Consider the following 23,810-nt stretch of genomic DNA (forward strand, 5'->3'; position numbering starts at 1 on the left):
AAAGTTAAAGCTTTAGAAGACAAATTAAATGAGTCCCTGGGCTATTTAAGTGGGAATTGCCGATAAGTATCGATGTTGCTCAGTATTTACGTCGCATTATTTTTCAGTAGCACTACAGGAAAAAAAGCTGTCCTGTGAAGGGAATTATTAGAATAGGAAACTTGAACGGATATAACTAAATCCCCTCAGTGAGTCTTGAGAATATTGTCTTAATGAACGACTTTGGGCTGAGCTGTGAGCAGATATCCAGTTTTGCCAATTTCTTACCCCTAGTGATCCCATCCTGCACCGGGCGGTAGAGCTTGAGGGCTGTGTGCTGGGGCAACGGCGCATGTGTCTGGGAGTAAGGGAGTGTTTTTGTTATCAGTTTGAATTTTTAATGGCAATCGCAAGGAAAGCAAGTGATTTTGCAAATGGATAAAGCAGGTTTACTGTCGTCTGCAGGATGTACCAGAAAATGGAATGAAACCCAATTTTCCGACTGTTGGGGGTTGGAGCGAGTCGTATGTGAAAAATTGCCAAAATAAAGAAAGAAACTGTGCTTCCAGCCCCTTTATTAATCTATACTATTTTTACTTTACAAAGGTTACTTTGTTTCAATTGGGTTTTTGCCTAACATTTTCCTAGACCAGTCTCTAGAAGTAGTAAGGATAACAAGCAACACCGGACAAAGTGCAAATGCAGACCCTTGTGGAAACTTCCAGTCCTTGTGGGAAGTCTCCCAAAGGAAATCCTATCAGTACAGCAAAGGTCTGAAATGCCCTAATATGCATTCATTCTTCTGTCTGTTATCTCTCAGTTGGAAGTACCATTCCTCTAATACATCAGATGGTTACGATGTGGTTGAGGAAAACTGCACCCAGAATAGCTGATTCGCTCTGTGCTTGAGAGAATGAATGCCCATATGAGCGGGGTGTTCTGTTTACTCCAATTCGACCAGCAAACTTAAAGAAATTGCTTTTTAGCAGGGTATGAAAAGGAAGACATTGACCAGAATATTAGTGGCTTTCTGAAGGTGTGCATATATGGTATCGCAAAGAGAGGGGAACTACTTTAAAGCCAGAAGTCCCCTAGTGCAACTGGTACCAAGCTTGACCCTAATAGCGATGACGTGAGAAAGCAGCATCAGCAGCACCGTGCCGGGGCGGACTCGCCTCCCTCACCCTGGGGAAGGGCCTCACGGTTGGGATTCTCAGAGCTGCAGTTAACCCTGGTAGAACGGTGGAACAAATGGGAAGTTAAACTTGCGGGGGGCGAGGAGGACACTTTCTGTGCTCCTGATTCATGGAATCGCCTGGGCTCCTGGCGGTGAGATCTTTACCCATTCTTTTTGTTGCTCTTAAAGTCCATTTAATGTCCCTGCTGAACTGAAGCATGTTTTTTATGTTTCTACACCAAGACAGTGGAATAATTAGACTGATTAGTGCTGATCTGAGGATATCCTTGGATTGTAATTTGAAAAATCCTGGGGAATGTGCCAGTCTGACTCTGGCCACATTTTGAATTTCTACCCTTAATTGTTTTTTCTGCTAGTAATGATTCTAATGGTATGGACTCATTTTAACACGGCTGCTAGCACTGTTGATTTCATGTATGCCTCTGGTATTTGATATATTTCACATCCATCTCTTCTGAAGTGGGCACAAAGACTTTCATCTTTATTAGTTTTAGGCCTGCAGCTGGTCTTCAAAGATATCAGAAACAGTTTCTGCTCTCCTCTTCCAATTTGGGAAAACAAGAATCTTCCAGAGGCAAATCTGCATTCCCATGAGCTGAGAGTGTGTGATCACTTTAGCCTTCATCAGATTTGGCCAATTTTAAAATGAGATGATGACTTATTTTGTTGTTGTTCTTTTTAATTATTTTCTCACTTTCACTTGTGCTGTGAACTCCCTGGATCTTACAAGTAGATTTGATGTTACTTCCAGAAGAGCACTTAGCAGTAATTAGGCATGCCATAAAAATTGAAAAGATTAGCATGAGATCCTATTCCAAGAAAACTTTTTTTTTGTAAACCACAGAGTGAAATTTGAAAAGAGTTTGCAGTCTGAAAAGACCACAGAGCTACTTCTGCTGAACTGTGAAGTAACAAATATTCTTAATTGATGGAAGAACTTAAAGATTTTTTTTTTTTCATCAATAAGTGCCTGTATATGGATGCATGTGGTTTGTCTTTGCAGCAGTGCAACTCATAATGCCTCCTGTTCTTTGTCCAAGAATGTTTAAATAGTTTAGGTGAAAGTTCTGTATATAAGGATTTTTTTCTACTTTGTAGATTCTAATAATAATAAAAAATATCAGTTCTTTGTGTATCAGCATGTGTATCCTACTGCAGCATAGTTCATAAAGAGTTAGTCTAATTACTTTTGATAGGCAGCGAACTCCAATTCTCTCTAAAATAATGTTTTGGTAGAAATGGGATTTAAAACCATTTTAGTTTTAGGTTAGTACCATATAAAGGAAAGTATATCTGTTAGCAACTCTGTATTTACTAGCTTTAAAAGAGAAGTCCTGCTTTGAAGTGAAATATGTTTTTTCATCCTTTGTGGTCCAGCCTTTCTTCTTTTAACAGTGACACCTCAACTTAAAGGTTATTTTGAAAACTTTTCTCACTGCAGAGGAACTATTATACTTGCAGTGAAATCAACCGTTTCAGCGACATTTAGTTCTACGTAAATAGGTAATACCATGACATACCAATCCTTCTCCTCTTCCTGCTCTTCACCCTCTCATGCCCTAAGGCTTGCTGAAGACCTACACCTAAGTGAGGTGAATTCAAGACATCTCTGGATTTAAAAAATGAATCTGAACCTTGCTTGAATTTTTTTTTTTGAGCATCATCAGGAAAATTGCATGTAATGCCCATGTTTTAAAATAATCTTCTGAGAGAATAATATTGTCAGAAGCTAACTTCATAATTCTGTCACTACACAAACAAATCGTGTTAATTTAAATTGCAACCAGCAAGAGGCAAATCAATTACTTCCCTCAAATCTGGTCAGTGAGGAAGGAGTCCTCAAACAGTAAAATCGCCAGTCATCAAGACAGGTTTACCAAGAACATTATTTTAACTTTTCTGCTTTTGCAGAAGACCAAGACTATTCACTGTACTTAGTTCCTGAAATATTTTTTAAATGTTAATACACTGTATTAAAAAATAACAAAACAACAATAAAAATGACAAGACCCGACCCCACCCCCCAAAAAAAAAAAAAAAAAAAAAAAAACAAAAAAACAAACCCCAAACATGTTCTCAGTTGATTTTCACTCAAGAATCTTTGCTGTCTTATTCAGCTTCAGAGTGGAGGCAACATTTGGCATCCAGTGCTTCATATTTCTTTACAGCAGTGAGGCTTTGATGTGCAGATAATACTTTACCTGTGGCATATTATAATCTTAACTTCAAGCCTTCAGTTTCAAACAGCTGCTATAGCACTTTGGACCTTTCTTTTTTTTTTTTTTTTTTTTTTAATTGTGCAAGATTTTCATAAAATAGGCTTCAGCTAAGGTGCCTAGAAATAAGAATATAAGATTAATTTGGCTAGAAATTTCAATAAGCACTGAACTAACAAATTTCGGATTCATCTTAAACATTCTGTGTGTATAGAATTCTTTTTCATGCAATGCTATGGTGGACTAAGTAAACAAAATTATGGACCATCAAAGTTTGTAGACACTGATATTACTGAAATTCTGCAGAGGGGAACTGATTAGATATGAAAAATATTTACTTTCTTCTTCAGCCATCATGTGCTTGAGATATGCACATTTAGCTATTGTAGATCGTTTATCACCAAGTGATTCAAATGCCTCATTAATTGTGGTGCTGGATTAGATTATGCATATATTAATTGTTTTGTTCATTCTAGTTTACATGAGAGCGTAAGCTTGAGGGCTTGATGTTCCTATCTTGTTTGTTTTGCAATTGAATTACCAGCTTCACCTACTGTGTTGAAACCATTGATAAATGCTTTGCGTTGGGCATAAAATTATAAATGAAATGTGCATCAAGATGTGGTTATTTATAAAAGCTGTTCTCTTCTGTATAGTAACCTGCTGCTATGCCCTGCAAAAATGCAGTGCCTTAATATAAGGCACAATTTCAATTCATTGAAATTGCTAGTTTTCTTCTATTTTAAAGTATGTAATTCTCTTTTACAATTACATCATTGGGATTAACACTCAAGTCATTCTATAATGATTCCAAGTGTAACTAGGGCAAAATCCTTTTTATTTTACTTGTTTTAGTAAATAGAGTCCTGGGATTCAATTTCTTCCTTACCTTGAGACTCATGCGATCTGATGTGAACCTGTCTAAACTACAGTTCTATGCCTGTGAAATTAATAGTTCCGCCTTCCACCTCAAGGAGTTCAAGCAAGGATATAGACTCAGCCATAACAGGGATCCAAAACACCTTCCAAAATGTGTGTGAAGAGACTGGAAAGTGGTTTTCATCAAATATCCTGACCTAGCATACAGCTGACCTAGGATAAATTATCAGTGAAGCAGCTCTTATTTATTGGTGGACAGATGGGCCTCCAGTAGCCATACTGGGCAAGAGAGCACTACTAAGGTGTGTCACTATTTGTTCTACCATTGAATCTTAAACCAAAACCATGTTGTCTAAACTGAAGCCAGTCCCCTTGGGGCAGTCATAAAGCTGTGCTACTAAGACTAAGGGTCTGATTTCATTTTATACTGTTTGTTTGTTCTCCAGGAGTACAGGGGAACTGTGCAAAATGCATTTTAACCATTGATTTCCCCCAACCCTCCCATATGCCTATATGTGTTTTCCAAAGAATTTGAAGAATGCTGAAGAATATAATGGATAGTTTAACAAGGGTAAAGTTTAAAAAAAGGTAAAGTGACCGATCTGGCTGAATACTGATCTGTTACATAAACATGATCCTGAATAACACTGAGGATAAGACTGTTGTGGAAAGCAGCATACCTGGCATGCTAGAGTTCAAACTGAACAGTAGCTTTAGATGCTACTGTTGATTGAGCAAATTATGTTAAAGGAATACATCTCTGTACAGCATTGCCAAGACCCTTGGGAACACCACAGACATTTCCCTTGGGTAGTTTTAAAAAGGTTGACAAATGGGAAACTTACCTGAAACTAGCGATAATGGAGTGACTTAAGAGTTTCAAATTTCACTTTTCATTTTACAACTGTGGAGCTTTTTCAGATGATCCCATGTAAGGCTTCTTGATCTTGGGTTAAACGTAACTCTATAAGAAGATTTTGATATTAAAGGTAGGCAGAAAAAAATGTCAGAAGATCTAGGGATAAAAGCTTGAGCTTCATGTGTGAAATAAGTAATAAACGTATGTGAATATGTGAATAAATAAAATCATGAGTTAACGAAATAAAGTGAATAATGGCAGCATTGGGGAATGAAGCCTACATCAGTATAACAATAGGTTTCTGAAGACCACAACACTCCGTATAATCTTTTCAGTGGCGTAAGTTGTGACTGTGATGGTCCTCAGGGCCCTGCTGTTAGTCCTCCTCAAGGACACCTGCTGTAGTAGATTAGCAAAAGGGTCTTTTGGAAGTGGTTTTACTTAAAATAGGCTACTGTATTGCACATGCTATGGGACATAGGTTTCTTATGGCTGCTTTAGTATGCCTTTATGGTCTATCTTTGGAAAAATAGAAAGGTCAGGATAAAGTAAGGATAAATTGTGTACAAATGAGAGAAGATTGTTCATCTGACTTCCATGAAGTCCCTGGTGTGAAAAAAGGCTGAATAGGCTCATACCACTTGCAATAAACAGAAAATGGCATGTATTTTACTTACCTAAAGTTAGAGAGAATGGTAAGAGTTCTCTCACTGAAGCTAGAAATTTTGTCCTATCCGAAGAAAATTCTCATCAGTTATTCTAAATATTGATTGCTTGTCATTGTGACCTGTCTATAAAAGATATCCTTGGTGTTCATGTACACGAGTTCAATAACCAGCAGGATCAGAGATGCATGTTAACAGAAGGAGTTGTAAAAAGTATTATTCCTCCATATGGCGATTTTATACTGTACAAAACCTTCTCATTTTCTCCTTGCAGAAAGACAGATTGTCTTTTGTAGCTGGACTTGTGCTTCCTTTCTGAATTGCTTCTAGACATGCCAATCCTCTTCTGGAAGAGTACTTTTCTAGAATGTTGCAGGATTTAATCTTCCATGCAAAGATACTAGAAATGAGTGTTTCAAGTTTGATTTTGAGCTAAATTCTGTCTGCTTGAAGTTCTTCCAGTTCAATAACAGTTGCATTGCATTCATCTCTGCAGATCCGTATTGATACTGCATGACCACTTTCTGCCAAATCATCTTCTAACAATCAAATTTTAATGAGATGAAGGCATTATATTCTTCCAAAAGCTTTGTTTTAGCAGGCTAACACCAGCTAAAATCTTTTTCGCTTTAATGGATATTAAAGTTGTAATGTTTTTTTGTCTTTTAATTTGGAAGTATAGTGTAGTCCAGTTCAGAAAATATGTAAACAGATGCCAAATAATTTTTTTATAGTACTTTCTTTGTTTCTCTTGCCTTTTTAACATAACGATATGCTGGAGGTACATTTTCTGTATACGTAATGCAAGCCTGAGGCAGCTTTAAGCTGGCTTTTGGAGTTTCCAGTAGCAATGTTATTTCTGTACCAAGAGCTTGGCATAAACTTTGTAGTTTGCTTAGGACCCTCTGCATTTTTGACAGTGAACTGAATGCCACATTGGATGCATTGTTATAGTTATGCTTGCTCTATAGTTAAAACTAGCCCCACATGTGCTGCTGTCACACCTTCAATTGTAGTGTACAAAACCCTTAATTGTTTGGTTTTCTTTTATGTCTCCCCTTACATAACTTCATCACTGTAATTTTCTGACTAAAAATGTTAACTAGAGTTATATTTTCATATAGCTAGGCAGTAACGCTTTTCAAAATTGTCTTGAACAACACTTTCTTTTCAGAACTTAAAATATGACTGATGATCTTCATAAATGTTTGAATTGCTATCATTATAGCTCTCTACTGTGTGACGAATTAAAAAATAAAATCCACACAAATAGCAAAACAATGGAAAAAGCAAACCAAAGCATTTCAGGACTGGTATTTCTAAAGATTAGGGTAGTAGTTTTATCTTCCCCCCCCACCCCCGCTTTGAAACATGATCAGGACAGGATTATATTTTTCATTCTGAATAATACCTAAAATGAGATGTAGCTGTTTAACACATACCGTATCCATAGAGTCTATTTATTCAGACTGAATTCCACATGGACCATGGATAATCTTTTTCCCAAATGTTTACTAGTGTCTGCTCTTAACAAGTGCTGCACAATATAAACTGAAGGAACCATAAAGAAAAGGGCCATGATAAAATTAAGCCTTGCTTTTCAACAAAGTCTGACTTAAGATCAAGAAGTGAAATTTTCAAATGGGTCAGATTTTAAATAATTTTTTCTGTAAAAGACATGAATCACATCCATTTAAAAGCGTACAGGGAGCCATAGCTAGTGTTAGAAAATGAGATACAAGTAGGTTTTAAGAGATGACATTGAAACTAATGCTTTTAACTGAGATGAAAGGAGATCCAGGTTCATTTCATGGTTTTGTTGAAGTTATCATCTTGCACTTTTAACCACTCTGTGCCATGCACAGTCTGGAAAATCGGGGTAATACTGCTCTGTTTCCCTGTCCCTTTCTGCCTTGGCTGGTATGTACAGTCTTTCAAGACAGACTGGCTGATACTGTGTGGGCATGTGTGTGGTCTCTAGTACTAACAAAGCTAATTTTGGATATAGCTTGTAAGTACTGTCGTAATAAAATTGAAAACAAATTGGAAGTGCTGGGTTTTAGCATTTATATGTGATGTTTTTCACATTCACTTGAGTTTCTGTTGTTGCCATAGATACTATTTTTAGTTATAATTTCTGTTGATATTTGTTTACCTTTAAGAATTTAGTTAAGTTTTTTCAAAGCTTTGCTAAATCAGTTTCCCATAGAAAAAAAAACCACACCTATTTTGAGTAGCAGAAGAATTGGAAAGATTACATATTTGAAAATATTCACTCACTTTCCACCCAAACCTCCCAAACACCTAAGACTTTAAAAATACTTTTTTTTTTCTTTATAAAGTAAATAAATAACTTTGTTATCTCTTAGTAGGTATACATCTCTCCAGCTGGGCAACCTTTTTCCTGGTTTACTGTTTGTTCTTGCTTCCTGGTCTCTCCACATTAAATCTTACAGCATGTCTTTTTTTATTGACAACATTTAGTAAATTGTACTTTTCCAGAGAGACTTGCAATTCCTCCTATCCCAGACTATTTTAATCATGTGTTTGCTAAAACCTGAGTAAGTAGCTTTCAAAAGCCCATCCCTTTCTGAGCTTCGTTATCATTGAGGACTACTCATTTTACCTGTTCATAATTGAATAAGACTGAACCTCCTGCTGTTCTGGTCTTCCACAAGATGCACCTGGAAAATGGATCTATTGCTGTGTACTATTAAGCTTTGTTTCAACTTTGACAGTTTTCAATATCTATTCATGTCGTTTCTTATAGAGGGACTTGTGAATGCAGAATATGTAAAACACTTCCTCCTTCCACAGGGGAAGAGAAAATAGGATACAGAAAATATCAAAAATATTATGTAGCGGATTGATGCTCTGGAATATAGCAGAAAAGAAAAATGTTAAGAGAGGTCTTGTGGTAGGAAGATGAGGAAGTGGAAGAAGAGGTTTTGTTGTAGGAAGATGAGGAAATCGTGATGACCTCATGCCATTGATGGGTGAAGGTCAGGTATTTAGGCTGATTATATCTATTGTCTGCCCTTGATACTATTGATCATGGAGCTGTTTACTATCTGCCAATCCTTGAAAAGGCAGGGGGAGTGATTCATTCAGAATGGTGTTTTTTCCCCTTTTTTCCTTTTCCTCTCCCTTCTTTCTCTCCTCTCCACTCTTTCTCCCTCCATCCCTTCCCGCTAAAAAAAACTAAAAAAAATAGTTTGAGTAGTTACACATTTTGTTATGGCTTCTTCTTGTCAGATACTACTTGGGCATTTAGAGACTATATTGTAAATGTAAATGAATTGTAAATCATTTAAAGTGAAGAAAAATAGGGGTATAAACAGCTGTTCTTTTGCTGTGCATACAACGGGTATCTTTAGTTCTATCTCATTCATCCTGGCTGGTGAACTTTGAATGATTCTTCTACAGTATCTAATACAGTAAAGGCATATAGATGAGAGTCAAATGGCCAGCTCTTGTCCAAACCATATATGACTAATGAAAAATAGAGAATAAGAATTATTCTTCTCTTGAAGAATATTTCTTCAGAAAATAATGTTAAAAATTAAAAGTTTGTGCATCAGTGATAGCCTGATGTGCTTTCTTTTTGCTTACAAAGTACAGATGTGGAATCAGATTAGCGTCTCACAGTTTTATTCTGCCTGTATTTGGCAAGGAGACTCTTTTACATCCAATCTGTAATCTTTTAAATATGTACGCTCTTACAGTTGTAAATACTTTTGCATTTCTGCATAGCAGTGCACCTACAAATAATTCTGTTCTTACTGGAATTAACTATAATATAGTGCCTATAAAACTTCCACAGCACTTTCTACTGGAAATGTTACATCCTTCCCTCTTCATTTGCACCTCCAGCACAACTCATGATTGTGGATTAATTCATTAAATATCTAAATAGTTTTGGGTTGGGGGAAGAGGCCAGAATTTTCTTTCCTTAAGTGATGCCTTACCTGTCTGAGATGACTCGGGTCACTCAAACTAGCAGTTTAATGAAAGAGGACACAGATAGGGAGCAGCCCTTGACTAGAATCTGTATGTTATGTGATGGCTACTTACTGTATAATATTGTTATTAGGAAAAAACTGAGGCAAGAACAAATGTGAAAAAATATTATCAAAAGGACCAGCTTGACGTTTGTTTTATCCATAAGAGAAAAGGAGAATATTGCTATAGTAAGTTTAACTGCTAATTGTCATATTGCAGGGCTTTTTGTTAATTTTTGAATGACTGGAATGTATATTTATTATAGGAATATGCAACATACTAATAAACTAATAAAACTTTTTTTTTTTTCAGAATAATTATTGGCCCATGACTGAAAAAAGCGGATTATATTATTGTCAGTCTATTACAAAATAATTATTCCAACAGCTTTATGTATTTAATATAGATGGAATTCCCTTCATATTCAAGTCAGCAGGAGCTTTAATATTGATTCCAGTGCAGCCAAGCCTTTACCTGTGGACATTGGAATAAATGCTTATTGAAACACTCTAGAATAATTAAATCTTAGAGCATGTGATAACACCAAAAAGTTACCTCATCTAACATTTAGCAAAAGGAATTCTTTATCTTGGCTAAAATGTAGTATTTATCTAGTTTTAAAAGATATTGAGAAGTTCAGGACCAAGACCGCCTTCCAAAAGAGTTTGGTCTGAAAACAGATCTCAATAGAGGTTACTTTTATTGCGAGAAGATTTACCATGCACAAAACCCCCTGTTTAATTGCCATCCTCTTCTTTGAGCAGAAGCCAGAGTACTAGGCAAAGGGCTGGCGAATACTTGAAGGTTATAAAGCATAAACTTGTAAAGTAAAAGTATAAACTCATTTTTGTTTCTTGATGCAATTTGGAATCAAAGAAGGTTTGTTAGTGTATGATTAGTCATGGTTATCTTCTGCAAGATGTTAAGTCATGCAGCTGTTTGGAAACTTTATTAAATCTGTTAATACAGTACCGTGCTCTGCTCTTAAATGATGTCTATCTTTTTTTTTTTTTCTTTTTTTTTCCCCTTTCTTTTTCTTACTTTTGTCCTTCCCTGTTGGGCAAACTGCCAAAACTCAGGGTTCCTGAAGATTGATTAGAAAGCTTTTACTTCTCTGTTCACTTCATCTGTGTGCAGTCCTTCACATAATGTTCTTTACATAGCTTCAGCAGAAAGATGTTTAGCCGGCAGTTAAATAGTGTATGATACTCAGTGCCTAAGGTGCAGCACAAGTTTGAACTCAAAATAGTAACTGAAGAAAAAAGGAATAGGTTGAATTGTAGGATTTAAAAAAAACAAATACAATCCTCTATACATTCATCTTGAATTGTGTGGACTGGAATTTTTTTACATGCCTTTTCAAGTGTGTGAGGTAAGTATATGTCAGAGGAAGGAGTAATCTAATCAAGACTTAATATTTCTCCTACATGTTTCTAATTTGTTACTTTACATCTGTATAATACTTTATATGTTTGTATTTGTTACGTTTGCTAATTTAGGTAATAAATACCTCTGTAAATTAGCAGATTTCTAGTTAGAAGTTGAATTTATCACATTGTGATAGTTGACAGGTCATGTGTGTATATTATATGTGTGTGTGTGTGTATTACAGGCTTGTGCACTTCTCTCTATATTTGCTTCTTACTAATACCTGAAGAATCATGCCAAGATTTCAAACAGGTAGCTATATCAAAGCATAGAAGCTACTCAAAATGGAAAATCCACAGAAGGCTAGATGTGTCTCAGAGATTTAACCCAGGAAAGCCACAAACCATACCACTTAGGAAAGCTATCTTAGGAGACAGATAGAGCAAACCTGTATGAAATATTCTTTGCTCACTACTTGAAAAGGTGGTGATGAAAACAAACCCTGTGTGCTTCAAAAGCATTTCTTGTGGTACTGGAGGCATAATGGTTTGGAAGAACAGACTGCATGTTAGGTAGGTTGAAAATTGGCTGGACTGCCAGGCTTGAAGGCTCAGCATCTAGTTGGTGGCAGGCAGAGAGTGGAGGATGAGGAAGCTGGACGCATTCAGCCTGGGGAAGAGGAGGCTATGGGGCAGTCTAATAGCAGGCCCCGAATTGCCTGAAGAGCAGTTGCAAGGGTGACCGAGTTAAACTCTTCCTGGTAGCGGCACAGAATGTGAAAACAAAACAAACCCCCAAAACCCCCGTGGCTAAAAATTGCAGCTCGAGAAGTTCAGATTGGACATTAGGAAAAACGTCTTGCCTAGGGAGGTAGTAGAGCACTGGAACAGGTTATCCCAAGGCCCGGTGGAGTTTCCATCCGCGGGGGTTTTTGAGCGTCGACTAGAAAATGCCAACCCTCAAATGGGTGACCTGCTATGGTGTGAGCAGGAATAGTAACCCAAGAAGGAGCTGGGACTGGAGGTCTCCAGAGGTCCCTTCAAAGCAGCATTTGCATGATTTTGAGTGACTTTGCCCTGATATCCACTTTACCTATGAACCATATCAAACAGAGCTATTTGTCTTCAATTTTCTGCCAGTAACAGACCATTTTCCAGCTTTTCCTTTGTACACAGCAAAAGAGTTAAATATCATTTTGATGTTACATTCAGGTAATAGCTAAGAAGTGCCTGGAGGCAACTGAACCAGAGACAGAGGACAGAAAGAGGTACCCCTGTGTGCCTTGAGTTACTGCTTTTGAAAGTAGGCTTGCTGCTTTTTGAAAGTCTGGTGAAAGAGGAAGAAATGGCACGTTTTGTTACATTTCAAAGAATTTCTTCTACAAAGTCTTGGTTTCTGTACGTATGTGGAGTGTTGTAAAAATTATATGGGAATGTTGTCAGGAAATCCTTTTGATTAATTAAAAAAACCTGCTTCCCTTTGAAGTTCTGTGGTAACGAACGAGTAGTTACTGTCATCTTTTGTTTCTGAGTTTTAAAGCAGAGGACTCATACTGCAACAATACTGTATATCTGATAAAGCTCTAATATTAATTGGTAAATATTTAGAGTTGAAACTTTTCTTATGTTTGAATTTGGCTTTTTTTTTGTTTTTTTTTAAAGCAGTGATAGCCACAAGTGAGCTAATGCTGTTTCTGAAGGCCTAAAAGTTGATTTTCATAATTAAGGTCTATTGAATAGAATATACCAAATAATATATTAACAGCGCGTGATTAGCAGTACTCTCATCTTGTCCTGTTGTGAAATTAGTGTAGGTTTAGCAAAAAGTTTTAAAAATCTATTTTACCAGTACTGTGTGATCTCTTAAGTGAATCAGCCCTTAAGTGAATCTGTGCCGAGGCCGTTACTCCACCCTCGGTGCTCCTCTCTTCTTCTGCAGCTCCTCATCTGTCTCCTGAACTGTATGTGATTCGTCTGAGTTTTACCCATGACCCTCGCTAAAATGTAGTGATTGCGATGTACTAAGAAAGAGGTATTTGCTATATTTAAAAAGTGTCAGCGCTGATCTTTGAAATGTGTTGTGCCCATGGGGGAAGAGACCTACTTTGAAGTAGGCAGGAGTGAGCTTGTCTAGTCGGTGGGTTTAATTTCAGTTTACAGTGGCATCTGCTGATCTGTTTGGTGATACCGTGGTTTTTCATCTGCGTTACTACGTTAGTGGAAGGGTTAGGCACTGCCGTGCTTTCAGAATGCCTGGAATCTTGTAATTTTCAGGGGCAGGCTTTCTACATTGATAGATATATAAATCTGGTGATAGCATCTTGTACCACATCAAAGACGACTGCGGCGACTCATTCTTCAACTTCAGGCTCTGTTAAGTGTGTGCTGTCCTTTCCTAATACGCGTAACCGTGTCCTATCCCTGGTCAGCTTAGGGATTTTTCTCATCTAGTGTGCCTCGTTTCCAAGACTTTCTCCTGCAGGTGATCTCAGTTGCCCGTCTTCTGATGAAGCTTTTTACTGAAGTTGCAAATACATTATTTTGGTCCTTGAATGTCCCCATTTCCCCTGTGTGGTATTGTTGCCCCTGGCTGAGATGGTGCCTTGCCTACCTTAGTCCTTGCCTTGCCTTCAGGGTTGTTCAATGCTGTCTCTACAGTAATAATCTTTTTTTTTCTTCTTTTTTTTTTGCGGGGGGGGCGGGGGGAGGGTGGGGAGGATGGTTGTTAATAGAAAGGCAGAGACACGGCAGCAATGTATATAGCTTTGGAGTTATACAGCTGACCGCTGTAAATCTAACTGAACTCGTTACTCCCTTTTAAGTGTAACTTGGGCTGATTTATCCCTAAAATGAAGCCAGGAATTGCAAAGTCATTCCACAAAGAATAGAGACTGTAGTCTCATCTTAGCCACGTTCAGGTAGCTGTGCTCTTCACACAAATTCCTTAAAAGAAATGTTCAGAACATGCATGAACTCAGTAGGAAAAGGCTAGCTTTTTGTGGTACAATGGTACAATTCATGTAGAAAGGATAAAAAGGAATATTGCAGCTTATCTGAAGACAAATAACAAGCTTCATTCTCCAGTAACAGCAATTACTTGCCTTTGTAGTTATACAAAATAATTCTTTTGTAAGAGAAGAAATTCCACTGTGCAAGAGCAAATATTTGAAATGGAGCAAGTGTTGTGTGGGGGAATTTGGTATGTTCATGGAACACTGTTGTGTGCTAAAATAAATAGATATTTTTCCTTTACAAATGGAGGAGCTGAAGACATCGGAGATGCCGCAACTTCTGTTCACTAAATTGCCATATATCTTTTCTTTCCTTTGCCCCTTTTTATTGACTTCTCCTTTGATATGTTTGGCCTATTTACAGTCTTTACTTGCTGTTGTTATCATTGTCCTGATGATACAAAAGAAAACACTTTCTTAATGTGTTGTGAAATATAACATGGTTTGTATTCCTGTGTGTGCTTTTAAAGACAAAACGAACCACTGACTATAGTATTGTCAGACACCACATGTTGACATGTTTGTCTGAAATGGTGGTCCTTTGCATACTTTGGAAATAGCAGTCTGGTGTACTGATCTCTGGGAAAGTAATTTTTATTATTGTTGGCTCCTGTGTTTAGCGTGCAGCTCTCAGCTGACATACTATACATTATAGAAGAATGCTTGTGACTCAGCTAACAAAAGCCCAATGAAGTGTCTAAATTATGAATATGTTGCTTGTGCCTTTTTTGTGCTTTTTTACTTATTACTGCATGCTGTCCTGTCTTATTTGTACACAAGACAGTCAGTCCTCTGCAAGGCAAGACCAGACTCCATCAGTTTTATATACACAGCAATTCCACTTAAAAGAAAATTTACCATTTTCATACCACAAGTAGAAGGCACCAATCCATCAGAATAGAAGGCAAAAGTCCATCCGACTTTAAAATTACATTTAAGTATAGATTAATTATTTTAAAATAGAAACGCTGTTTCTAGGCCTTCTTTTCTTGCAGTACCTTCATTTAGCTGTCATCCTTTACATGTGGCTATAATAAGGTACAATTGCAGTGTATGTTTTCATTGTAGACTGAATCATATGTCTTACATAGCTTCAAATGAATGTTCACCATAATGCTGGTTATAAACCATCAGAAAAATAAGATAAAGTATCTAGCTGCAAGAGACAATGAATAGCTGAAAACAAAATAATATTAATTTCTCTCCGGTACGAAACTACAAGCTTATTTTGTTACTAAAATTATTAAGAGGTAACTCTGAGAATTCCTATGATTTACTGACTGAAATGTCAAACTTGACTGTATACAGGTTTTTAGAAAAAGCCAGATAGTAAAAGTCATGTGCTATAGCATAAGGAGGGTTTTTTCATTTGATGGAATTAAATTTTGTGGTTTAGAGATCTCATCATTGTATGTCAAAATGTTAAAATGTATCCAGATTAGGTCAGCGGCTGTTTTTTGCAGCTAAATACCCCGTATGAGCTGATTCCAGCCACTGAATGTGAATTCCTGTGAATATTGGGCACTTGAGAACGAGGTTTCTTGAGTTACTGTGAAGAGAGGTGTTGGGGCTCTGAAAGGCACAGCTGCTGCTCACCAAAGGAGTCCTTTCCTTTTGGTAATTCCTCGCGGTTATGAATTCATGACCTGAAGAGGTCTTTTTCAGTAGTTTCAATGTGTGTGCTTTAAAAATCAAATGCAGTTGGCTTATTTCTTTTAAATTCATTTGCTGCTGCATTGTAAAACATTCATTTAATTTTACGTGTGTTTAGTCTCAGTTGAGGGCATTCCTCAAAATTCTTCACAGGTAGCTGTGAGCAGACCTCTCCTTGTACCCTCTCCCTGATCTCTGTGCACTCTCCAGTAATAAAGAACTGAAACCATCAGCAGGCTGCGTGATGCAGTCATTTGGGCTGCTGGGTTTCTGTGAGGAGTCCAGTCTTGCATTCAAGTGTTTGCTGTCACATTTCTCTTATCTCCACTTGAACTTCTGTTCTGCTTTCTGAACAGCAGTTGAGGCTTGGGTTTGAATAACTTTTTGCCAGCAAAGTAATACTTATCACTTTTGGGTTGTTACTATATAGATTTTCTAAGCAGAAATTCCTTGCAAGATGAAGAAAAGCAAACAAAACAGAAGTGTCTTTATCTGTGCATACTGTACAAACACTTTAGGAAAAGGAGAAGAAATGAGTATTGATGCATCTGTTTTCTGTCTTTACTATAGGTGTGCAGGATCCTCAGCATGAGAAGATAATTACTGTGACTACTAATGGAAGTATTCACAGCCCCAAGTTTCCACACACATACCCACGCAATACTGTACTAGTGTGGAGATTAGTAGCAGTGGACGAAAATGTATGGATACAGCTTACTTTTGATGAAAGATTTGGGCTTGAGGACCCAGAAGATGACATTTGCAAGTAAGTTACTTTAACTTAGAAAAATCTGAAGGGAGCTTTGGGGGATGGAACAAAAGTGTTGCTCGAGTTTTGCAACAATGTGACACCTGCATGTCAATATATTTATAAAATGCATCTTTTAAAGTATTATTTTGCAGTGCTAGAGAAGGATTTCATGCTTGAAGCTTTGGGGTCCCCCCCCATTTTCCTTCTGCATTCAGTATCTGGGACACAGATACATTATGATCCAAAAACATGAAATATTTAATCTCTCTCTCAAATAAAAGTTTTGACACCTGGGAAAATATTCTTGACAGAATGTTAGAGGAATGAATGTCTAATTCCTACAGAGAAAATTTGGGTAAGGAAGTTACCTGAAGTGGATTTCAGGTTACGACACAAAGTACAACATCCCTGTTCAAAAAAAACCCCACCCTACTGCACAGTATTTTAATGGCCTTTAATGGTCAAGTTCTCAGTTTTCTATGAAAAACAGCACTTACAGTATTGCATTAATTGACATTCCTCAATGGTATTGTTTTTTCCCTACTTCAGTAAGTATTCTGCCTGTTTAATCACTGGCACAGGTTTCTGTAGGACCTGTGGAATCTGTATTTCCTTCCTATGATTCGCAGCTGAAGGCTTCGTAGCTTGGGAGAGAAACAACCGTGACATAACAGGCCTCAGGATGGATGTAGTTCTGAACCAAGCCATCTGATTGATCATGTTTTGGATATTTTGTGAGGCAGTAGGGGCTGGCATTATATATGCTTCCTGTTGGTAGGTGAAAGGGGAGAGTTCCTAAACTCTTGTATCCTGTATCTGCCTGCCATCATAGCAACACATCGTAAAAAAAGCCCAATGTGTGAATAGTGGTACGTTGTCTGAACTCTTTTCAGTAAATTAAGTAACAGATAAAATATGTCATTTGAATGGCATATCCTGCTTTGATGTGTTCCTGGAGAGGTACTTCACACAAGATTTTTCTTTCAAAGTAGTTTGTTTTGGTTTGTTTTTTTTTCTGTTTGGGGTTTTATTTTTGAGTACTTGCATACACATTTGATTTGATTCTTGCTTTCTGTTTTTCTAACTAACTGATATTCGGTTGGTTTTATATCTTGAATCAGCTTTTGGTAACAAATTCGAATTTCTTAGAGGTTACTTTTGCGCTTATCCTTTATTTGGGAGCTGAGGTTCATAACAGATGGACAGATATCTTTCTTTCATAATTCTGAAGGGAGTAATTGTCAAGGCCATATCAAATATAATTAAAATACTAAGTACTATAAACATATGTTTGCTCAGATGAGTGCACTCCCTTTGCGCAATAATTCTTTTCTTTAAATGAAAACTTAGCTTGCTTTTTCTTTTCTTTGCATATGGCAGAGTGAAGTGGCAAGTGAAAGAAAATCCAGGTAGGGTGACTCATTCGTCCACTTGCAAAGAAAAAAGTAAGATAAGTTAAAATATTTTTAATATTACAACTAGAATAGTATTTTAATGGGAGTACATTTATTTTAAGTAAACAATGTGCTGAATACAAAAGAACCGGTCAAATTAAGAAACAGAAATAAGTCACTCATAATCTTCAGCCGGTCGTAATCTTATCATGCTCGTATTTGTGCAGGGATACAAGGAAGTTGTATGAATGCAATTCCTGATATGTGCACTGTGGAGGGCACCGTGGGCTTTTTGGCTTGGAAGAGATGACCCTCTGAAAAAGAGAGTTATTATTGTATTTTTTAACCAAAAGAAAAAACATAGCTAAAGTACCTATGAAATTTAAATTCAGTGACAAACTGAAGTAAAGAAACTGAAGTAAAGAAAGAGAAAGTGTACCTTGTTTGATGTGAAGGGGATATAAATAATTGACAAGTTGAGGAAATAACTAAAACACAGAGAGTTTAACTACGTGAAACAATTCTACACAGGCCAAGTAAGTTACCAGTTATCAGAGTAATCTCTTATCGTTATAAGTAATGTCTTGCATTTCTTATCTCTTGTAGTTACTAATAAAATTATTTAGCTTTTCTACAGAAGGTATTGGAAAAAAAATTGAGGGGTTTTTTTTACTGCGTCCCATACTATTTATTACTCCACTGTATTTCTACCGTCTTGAAATACACAAATCAGTGTTGTTGCTGTAGAGTTACTCAAGAGTTTCTCCAAAGGCAAGTTTATATGACAAAGGACAGAATAAAATATGACATGAAATTTAATGTGTTATAACTCCATACCTTACACCGACCTGATACTTTAGTTGTGACCTATGACTGAAACTAGGTAAAAACTGTAGCCCGGTAACATTAGACTTTCTATGCAATAGTGTACAGTTTGTTCCAGGATATCTTTCTTCCCCTTCTACAGTGTAAGAAAGGACCTCATGAGTTACCTGCAGTGGTCATTGTCACAGTTTTCTGTTCCTCTACCTGCTTCTTAAGCTGCACTTTCTGTGCAATGCCAGAGCTTTCTCCATCATCGCTGCAGGCTGCAACATCCTGCATAGTGTCAGCTCACTGGGCCGATGAGAGAATATGCTGGCGTATATGGTTTAAGATAATTAACAGCTTTTAAATCTCATAGTAGTTCAAATATTGTTCACACGTAGGAAAAAAAAAAAAACTTATCCAGCTATATGAGACTTTTTTGCTTAACATAGTTCTATAACAGGAAAACAATGGTAGTGGTGAATAAGAAATGTCCTAGATGTATCCTGAAGCTACGGCAAGTTTTTGCCTGTATCTGGCTGACTTGACCTCTACACTTGGATTTCTCTAAAGTCAGTTCTGACATTTCAAGCTATTCTGTGAAGTCTTTTCATCTGGAATGAATATCACATTTTACAGATACATTGAAGGTACCAGTCTAGTATCCATTTTAAATACTTCCCTGAGTCTGAATCAGAGTGAACCTGCATGGCTTTTTTTCTACTCTGTTTTTACTTGCAATTCAACTTACAGTATATACTAAGGTAGAGCATTTTCATTACAGCAAATTCTATGTTTATGAACAGCCATCCTGACCCACCCTCACCTGCAACAGCATTAATATGCATAGTACTAATTGCTGTGCTAATTGTCACCAGTCTTAAGCATGATTGCTGTGTTCTGTATGTTTTGGAAACCAAGTTTAAATGATAGGGTTTTTAGAACAAACTTCTGATATTTTGCCTGTATTTCTCCAGGTGATTTTTGTCCTGGTTTTACAATTGTGATGTGCTTGAAATTTCTGCAGTTCATCTCTCCATTGCTTAAAATACAGCTAATTATTTTTTTACAATAGTTCTACTTCATTTGCACTGCATTCTTTCTATGGGCAAAATGTTAAGAATCCCACTGTGTCCTTTCCAAAGTGAACACAAACTTCAATTTATGTGGAAACCAGATCCATGCATGTATCTCAGAAGAGATTTAGGTTATTTGATTGATAATATGGATATATAATTCTCTGCAATATTGCAGGAATTTCAGCCTTGTACACTTTGTTTGATTTCAGTTGTGACTTGCAAAAGAAAAAGGTTACGCACAAAAAAATTCCCCAGCAAACCAAACAAACAATAAAGGAGAAAAATCTCCTGGCTGTTTTGTGCAGTATTGTTCAGATGATAGAACTGGCAGTGAATTTTCCTTACATAAGGGAGTTTCTAGCTAACAGAGGCATAGGGGATTTACATTCTGTATGTCCACCCTTTCTGATCAAGAAAAGAAGCAGCTTTTCTTCTGCTGATGTGATAGCTGATATGACAGGTTTTTAGCATTATTTTCATGATGCTAGCCCCTCAACGCTGTTTTAATCATGAGGCCGTTAGACTTCTGTGCCTGACAGCTCCTACTATCAGGGAGATGCCATAACTCTCCCGGACCGGGAGGGACTGATTTTTGCTCAATGGTTGCTTGTTGTCCAAAATTGTTGCTTTCTGTCTTTGAGAACATGCAGTGATAAAAGCTTTGTGATAAACTCCTCTGTGACGGGAAGACACAGATTTAGCTTTCTTCCAGGAAGAACATGGATGCTACAGTTGCCTTTAACAGGCAGTCTGATGTCAGTAGGTTGTACACGAGGCTGCAACAGAAAAAGAAAAAAAAAATAAAAAATCTTTCTTACATTAGTAACATGTGCCAAACTGGCTCTCCCCCTGTGCACAGAATGGCTCTAGTTGTTCATCTTAGTGGTGGTTGCAGCTGTTCTTTCTAATCATCAGATGATTACAGTCTGTTTGACTTTTATTATATATAATAAAACACAGAAATGTGTCACAAATCCAAAGTGCAATTACTGCAGATAAGATGGTAAATACATGAGTGAAAGAATGTGGAACCAACCGACAGTTGAATAATAGATGCCATTTGACCATCATCTTCATTTTAGGATAGCTACTCATTTCTGACTCTTTTCAGCCCTCTAATAATTTAAAATATGAACTATAGACTGTTTTGTGTGGTTTGGGGGGGGGGGGAGGCTTTTAGCAGCTGCATATGTGAATCTGTTCATATAGTTATATAAGTGAAGCATTTACCTATAAAGTTTGAAAGAATTCCCAAAGCTTGTCTAGTTAATATGTGCAATATGTAGAACTTTTGCCTGAAGAAAATTAGTTAAGCCCAAGGCAGCTGTCAGTGCTAACATGAGGTAAAATCTATGTGAGTAGTACTGTGACTTTTTTTTCCTTTTCACATCAAATTAAATACTTAATTCTTAATACCGAGAATGTTCTTCCTCTGAGGGTTCTCAGGATGATGCTTTAAGATATAGAGCTACATGCATTAAATTCACTACCTCCCTTTTCCTAATGTTTCTGTAAGCTGCTTGCCTTCACTTCAGATCTGTTGTGACTGAACTGTGCCCAAGCTATTCCCTTCCATTCAGGGAACATCAAGGTTCTGTGGTAGAAACCATAATCCAACCTGCTTCAACAGTCATATGTCTTCCTAATGAATGCATCATTAGGAATTTGTTGCCAAGAGTTAAAAAATTAGAAGATTTGGCTTTGTCTGACAAGACTGAAACAGGTGTATTAAGAAGAAATATACAGACACTGTCTTTAGTCAGTGGCTATGAAGAAGGAAAATATTTGCTTAGCTGTCTTTTTTTTGACATAAATTGTGTTAAATGCATACTATGCAGTGATAAGTTATGGTAAACACAATAAAAAGGCTAAAAATTTTGTTATGTAATTTTCTACACCTTTCTGTGTAATATAAGACAAAATAAGTAACTTACACCACGTGCAGCTTCCTTTCTTGTAATTACTACAAATCTGTACATCTAGCACGTGGAGTAAAATATGGATGCATAACTGCAACTCCTAAGTGCTTCAGTGAAAAAGAGGACAGGTATTTTGCTTTTGTTTGTCCCCTTGTCATGGAAGCACCTTATGGCATCGACAGAGTGCATGCATGAAAGAAGAATTTCAGCGTCTTTTTCTTCTAGAAAGATGAAATTCCACCCCCTTACCTCCCCAGGGGGAAAAAAAAATATATATATTTTTTGTTTTGCCTTGAGAACATTGTAAAGGCAATATTGATGCATGTGCGAAGACCATACTAATATCAAACATAGATTCAGAAAAAAATATAACTCTTCACATAAAGTAAGTATTAATTCTGGGGCTTTTGCGGGCAGTGAGTTCCTTATCAAGGCCTAGTTCCCAAGAAAATTGTCTTCTAGACAACTGATGGACTGTCCTTACTGTCAGACAGTCTTAAATGCTTCTGGTGAACTGTGATTACAGAGGGTGAAGTTATCTCTTGGGTAAGTACAAAGTTCAAGTTGGCTTTGAATAACTGGACAAAGACCTTTAAATGAACTCTGTATTTAAAGAGGAACTGGTGCAGAGAATGTTCATGGCGACGCATGTCACTAAGCAGCTGGGCTGCTGGGATTTGTGCTGCTTTTTTCCCCTCCCTCCCCAATTCTGAAGATGCGGGGGTTGCTGCTGCCACCTCTATTTGAAAATTCAGAAAACAGTGAAGAGTCGCCCAAAATTTCTAAGGCTTCAAATTGGAAAGAAAAAAAAAAAAAGTCAGCACCAGAACCCACAGACTCTGAGAACGGAGATGAATGTTATAGTGAAGACCAGTCCTTAAAGCTCTTTTCTTACAGCTGTTGCCTTAGAATTTCAATGTGTTCAATTTTAGCCACCCGTGGTTTATGAGATGCTACACATATAGGTGGGCTGGGCTCTGTTTAGATGACTCTACATATCAGTGATACTTAAATGTCTCTTTCGTTGCCTATAACTTCTTCAGCAAAAATGAAGTCATACTAAAGTTAAAATTTATTATAGCTCTGTTCTGCGAGTCAGATCCATTTGGATAGGATTGATTCCATTAATATACGGAATTATAAAAAGCATATGAACTCTCATTCCTCAAACACAATTTCTCCCCCCCCCGATTACTTCTTAATTATTTTTATTCAAAATCTGAAAGGGGGTCATATAATTTAAATGGCTGGGATGAATTCTAGCATTCAAGTGCCTTAGATTAATTGAAATACTGATAGGAAAGAGTTATTATGAAATAGCTAATTTAAGATTAAGTCCTTGGTAGCAACATTGATGTTTTACTCGTGGCAGAAAGGTGGCATTTTAGGAGCAGTGTGTAGAAAATGCCATAAAACTTGTGTTAAGGCAGCTGGTGGAGTAACTTCTCCTGGTGTTTGTGGGGTTGATTTTTTTGGTTTTGATTTTTAGTTGTTCAATCCATTTGCAAGACAACTGAATAGTGATACCAGTTCAAGAGAGGTTTAAATGCTGAATGGATTTAAATGGAGGATGAGAGTGGGGGATGGGGATCAAAGTTTTTAAGAAGTTAGATTAGTTTAGGACCAGAGTCCTTTGGTTATCTAAAAATTGTTCTTTTACATATAAAGAAAAAAGATTAACACTACAAAGGTTATTTCTTTCATGTGAGTTCAGTTGTAACAATATTATTTCGATTTAATTAATGCAGAAGAGTCCAACAGACTCATGCATCCTGCTTTCCTGTGTTTTGAAGAAAAAATGAGTGGTTTTTCGCATCAAAAGAAGTAACTGGATCTGTTTCTTTTCTACTCTGATTTCATTGAACAAAAGTGTGGTTCCTTGTAATTTTTTTTATTTTATTTTATTTTTTTAAGAAAGCTCTTTCTTTTGGATTTTTCATGATTCCAGAAAAAAATGACATTTGATTACCAAATGATTCAAACACTAACTCATCTTTCAGCTGGTCCCATTCTGCTGTTTTAGCTGCTGTC

General features: G+C 36.9%; 1 protein-coding gene across 1 annotated transcript in view; it reads left to right on the plus strand.

Moving 5' to 3' along the window:
• PDGFC (platelet derived growth factor C) overlaps nucleotides 1–23,810 on the plus strand; it is a 136,247-nt gene that overhangs the window by 63,233 nt on the left and 49,204 nt on the right. The window contains exon 2 of the mRNA XM_075149429.1: nucleotides 16,400–16,595. Coding sequence (XP_075005530.1) covers nucleotides 16,400–16,595 — 196 coding nt within the window. The remainder of the gene's footprint in view (nucleotides 1–16,399; nucleotides 16,596–23,810) is intronic.

The sequence above is a fragment of the Calonectris borealis genome, chromosome 4, assembly GCF_964195595.1.
Source record: "Calonectris borealis chromosome 4, bCalBor7.hap1.2, whole genome shotgun sequence".
Lineage (NCBI taxonomy): Eukaryota > Metazoa > Chordata > Aves > Procellariiformes > Procellariidae > Calonectris > Calonectris borealis.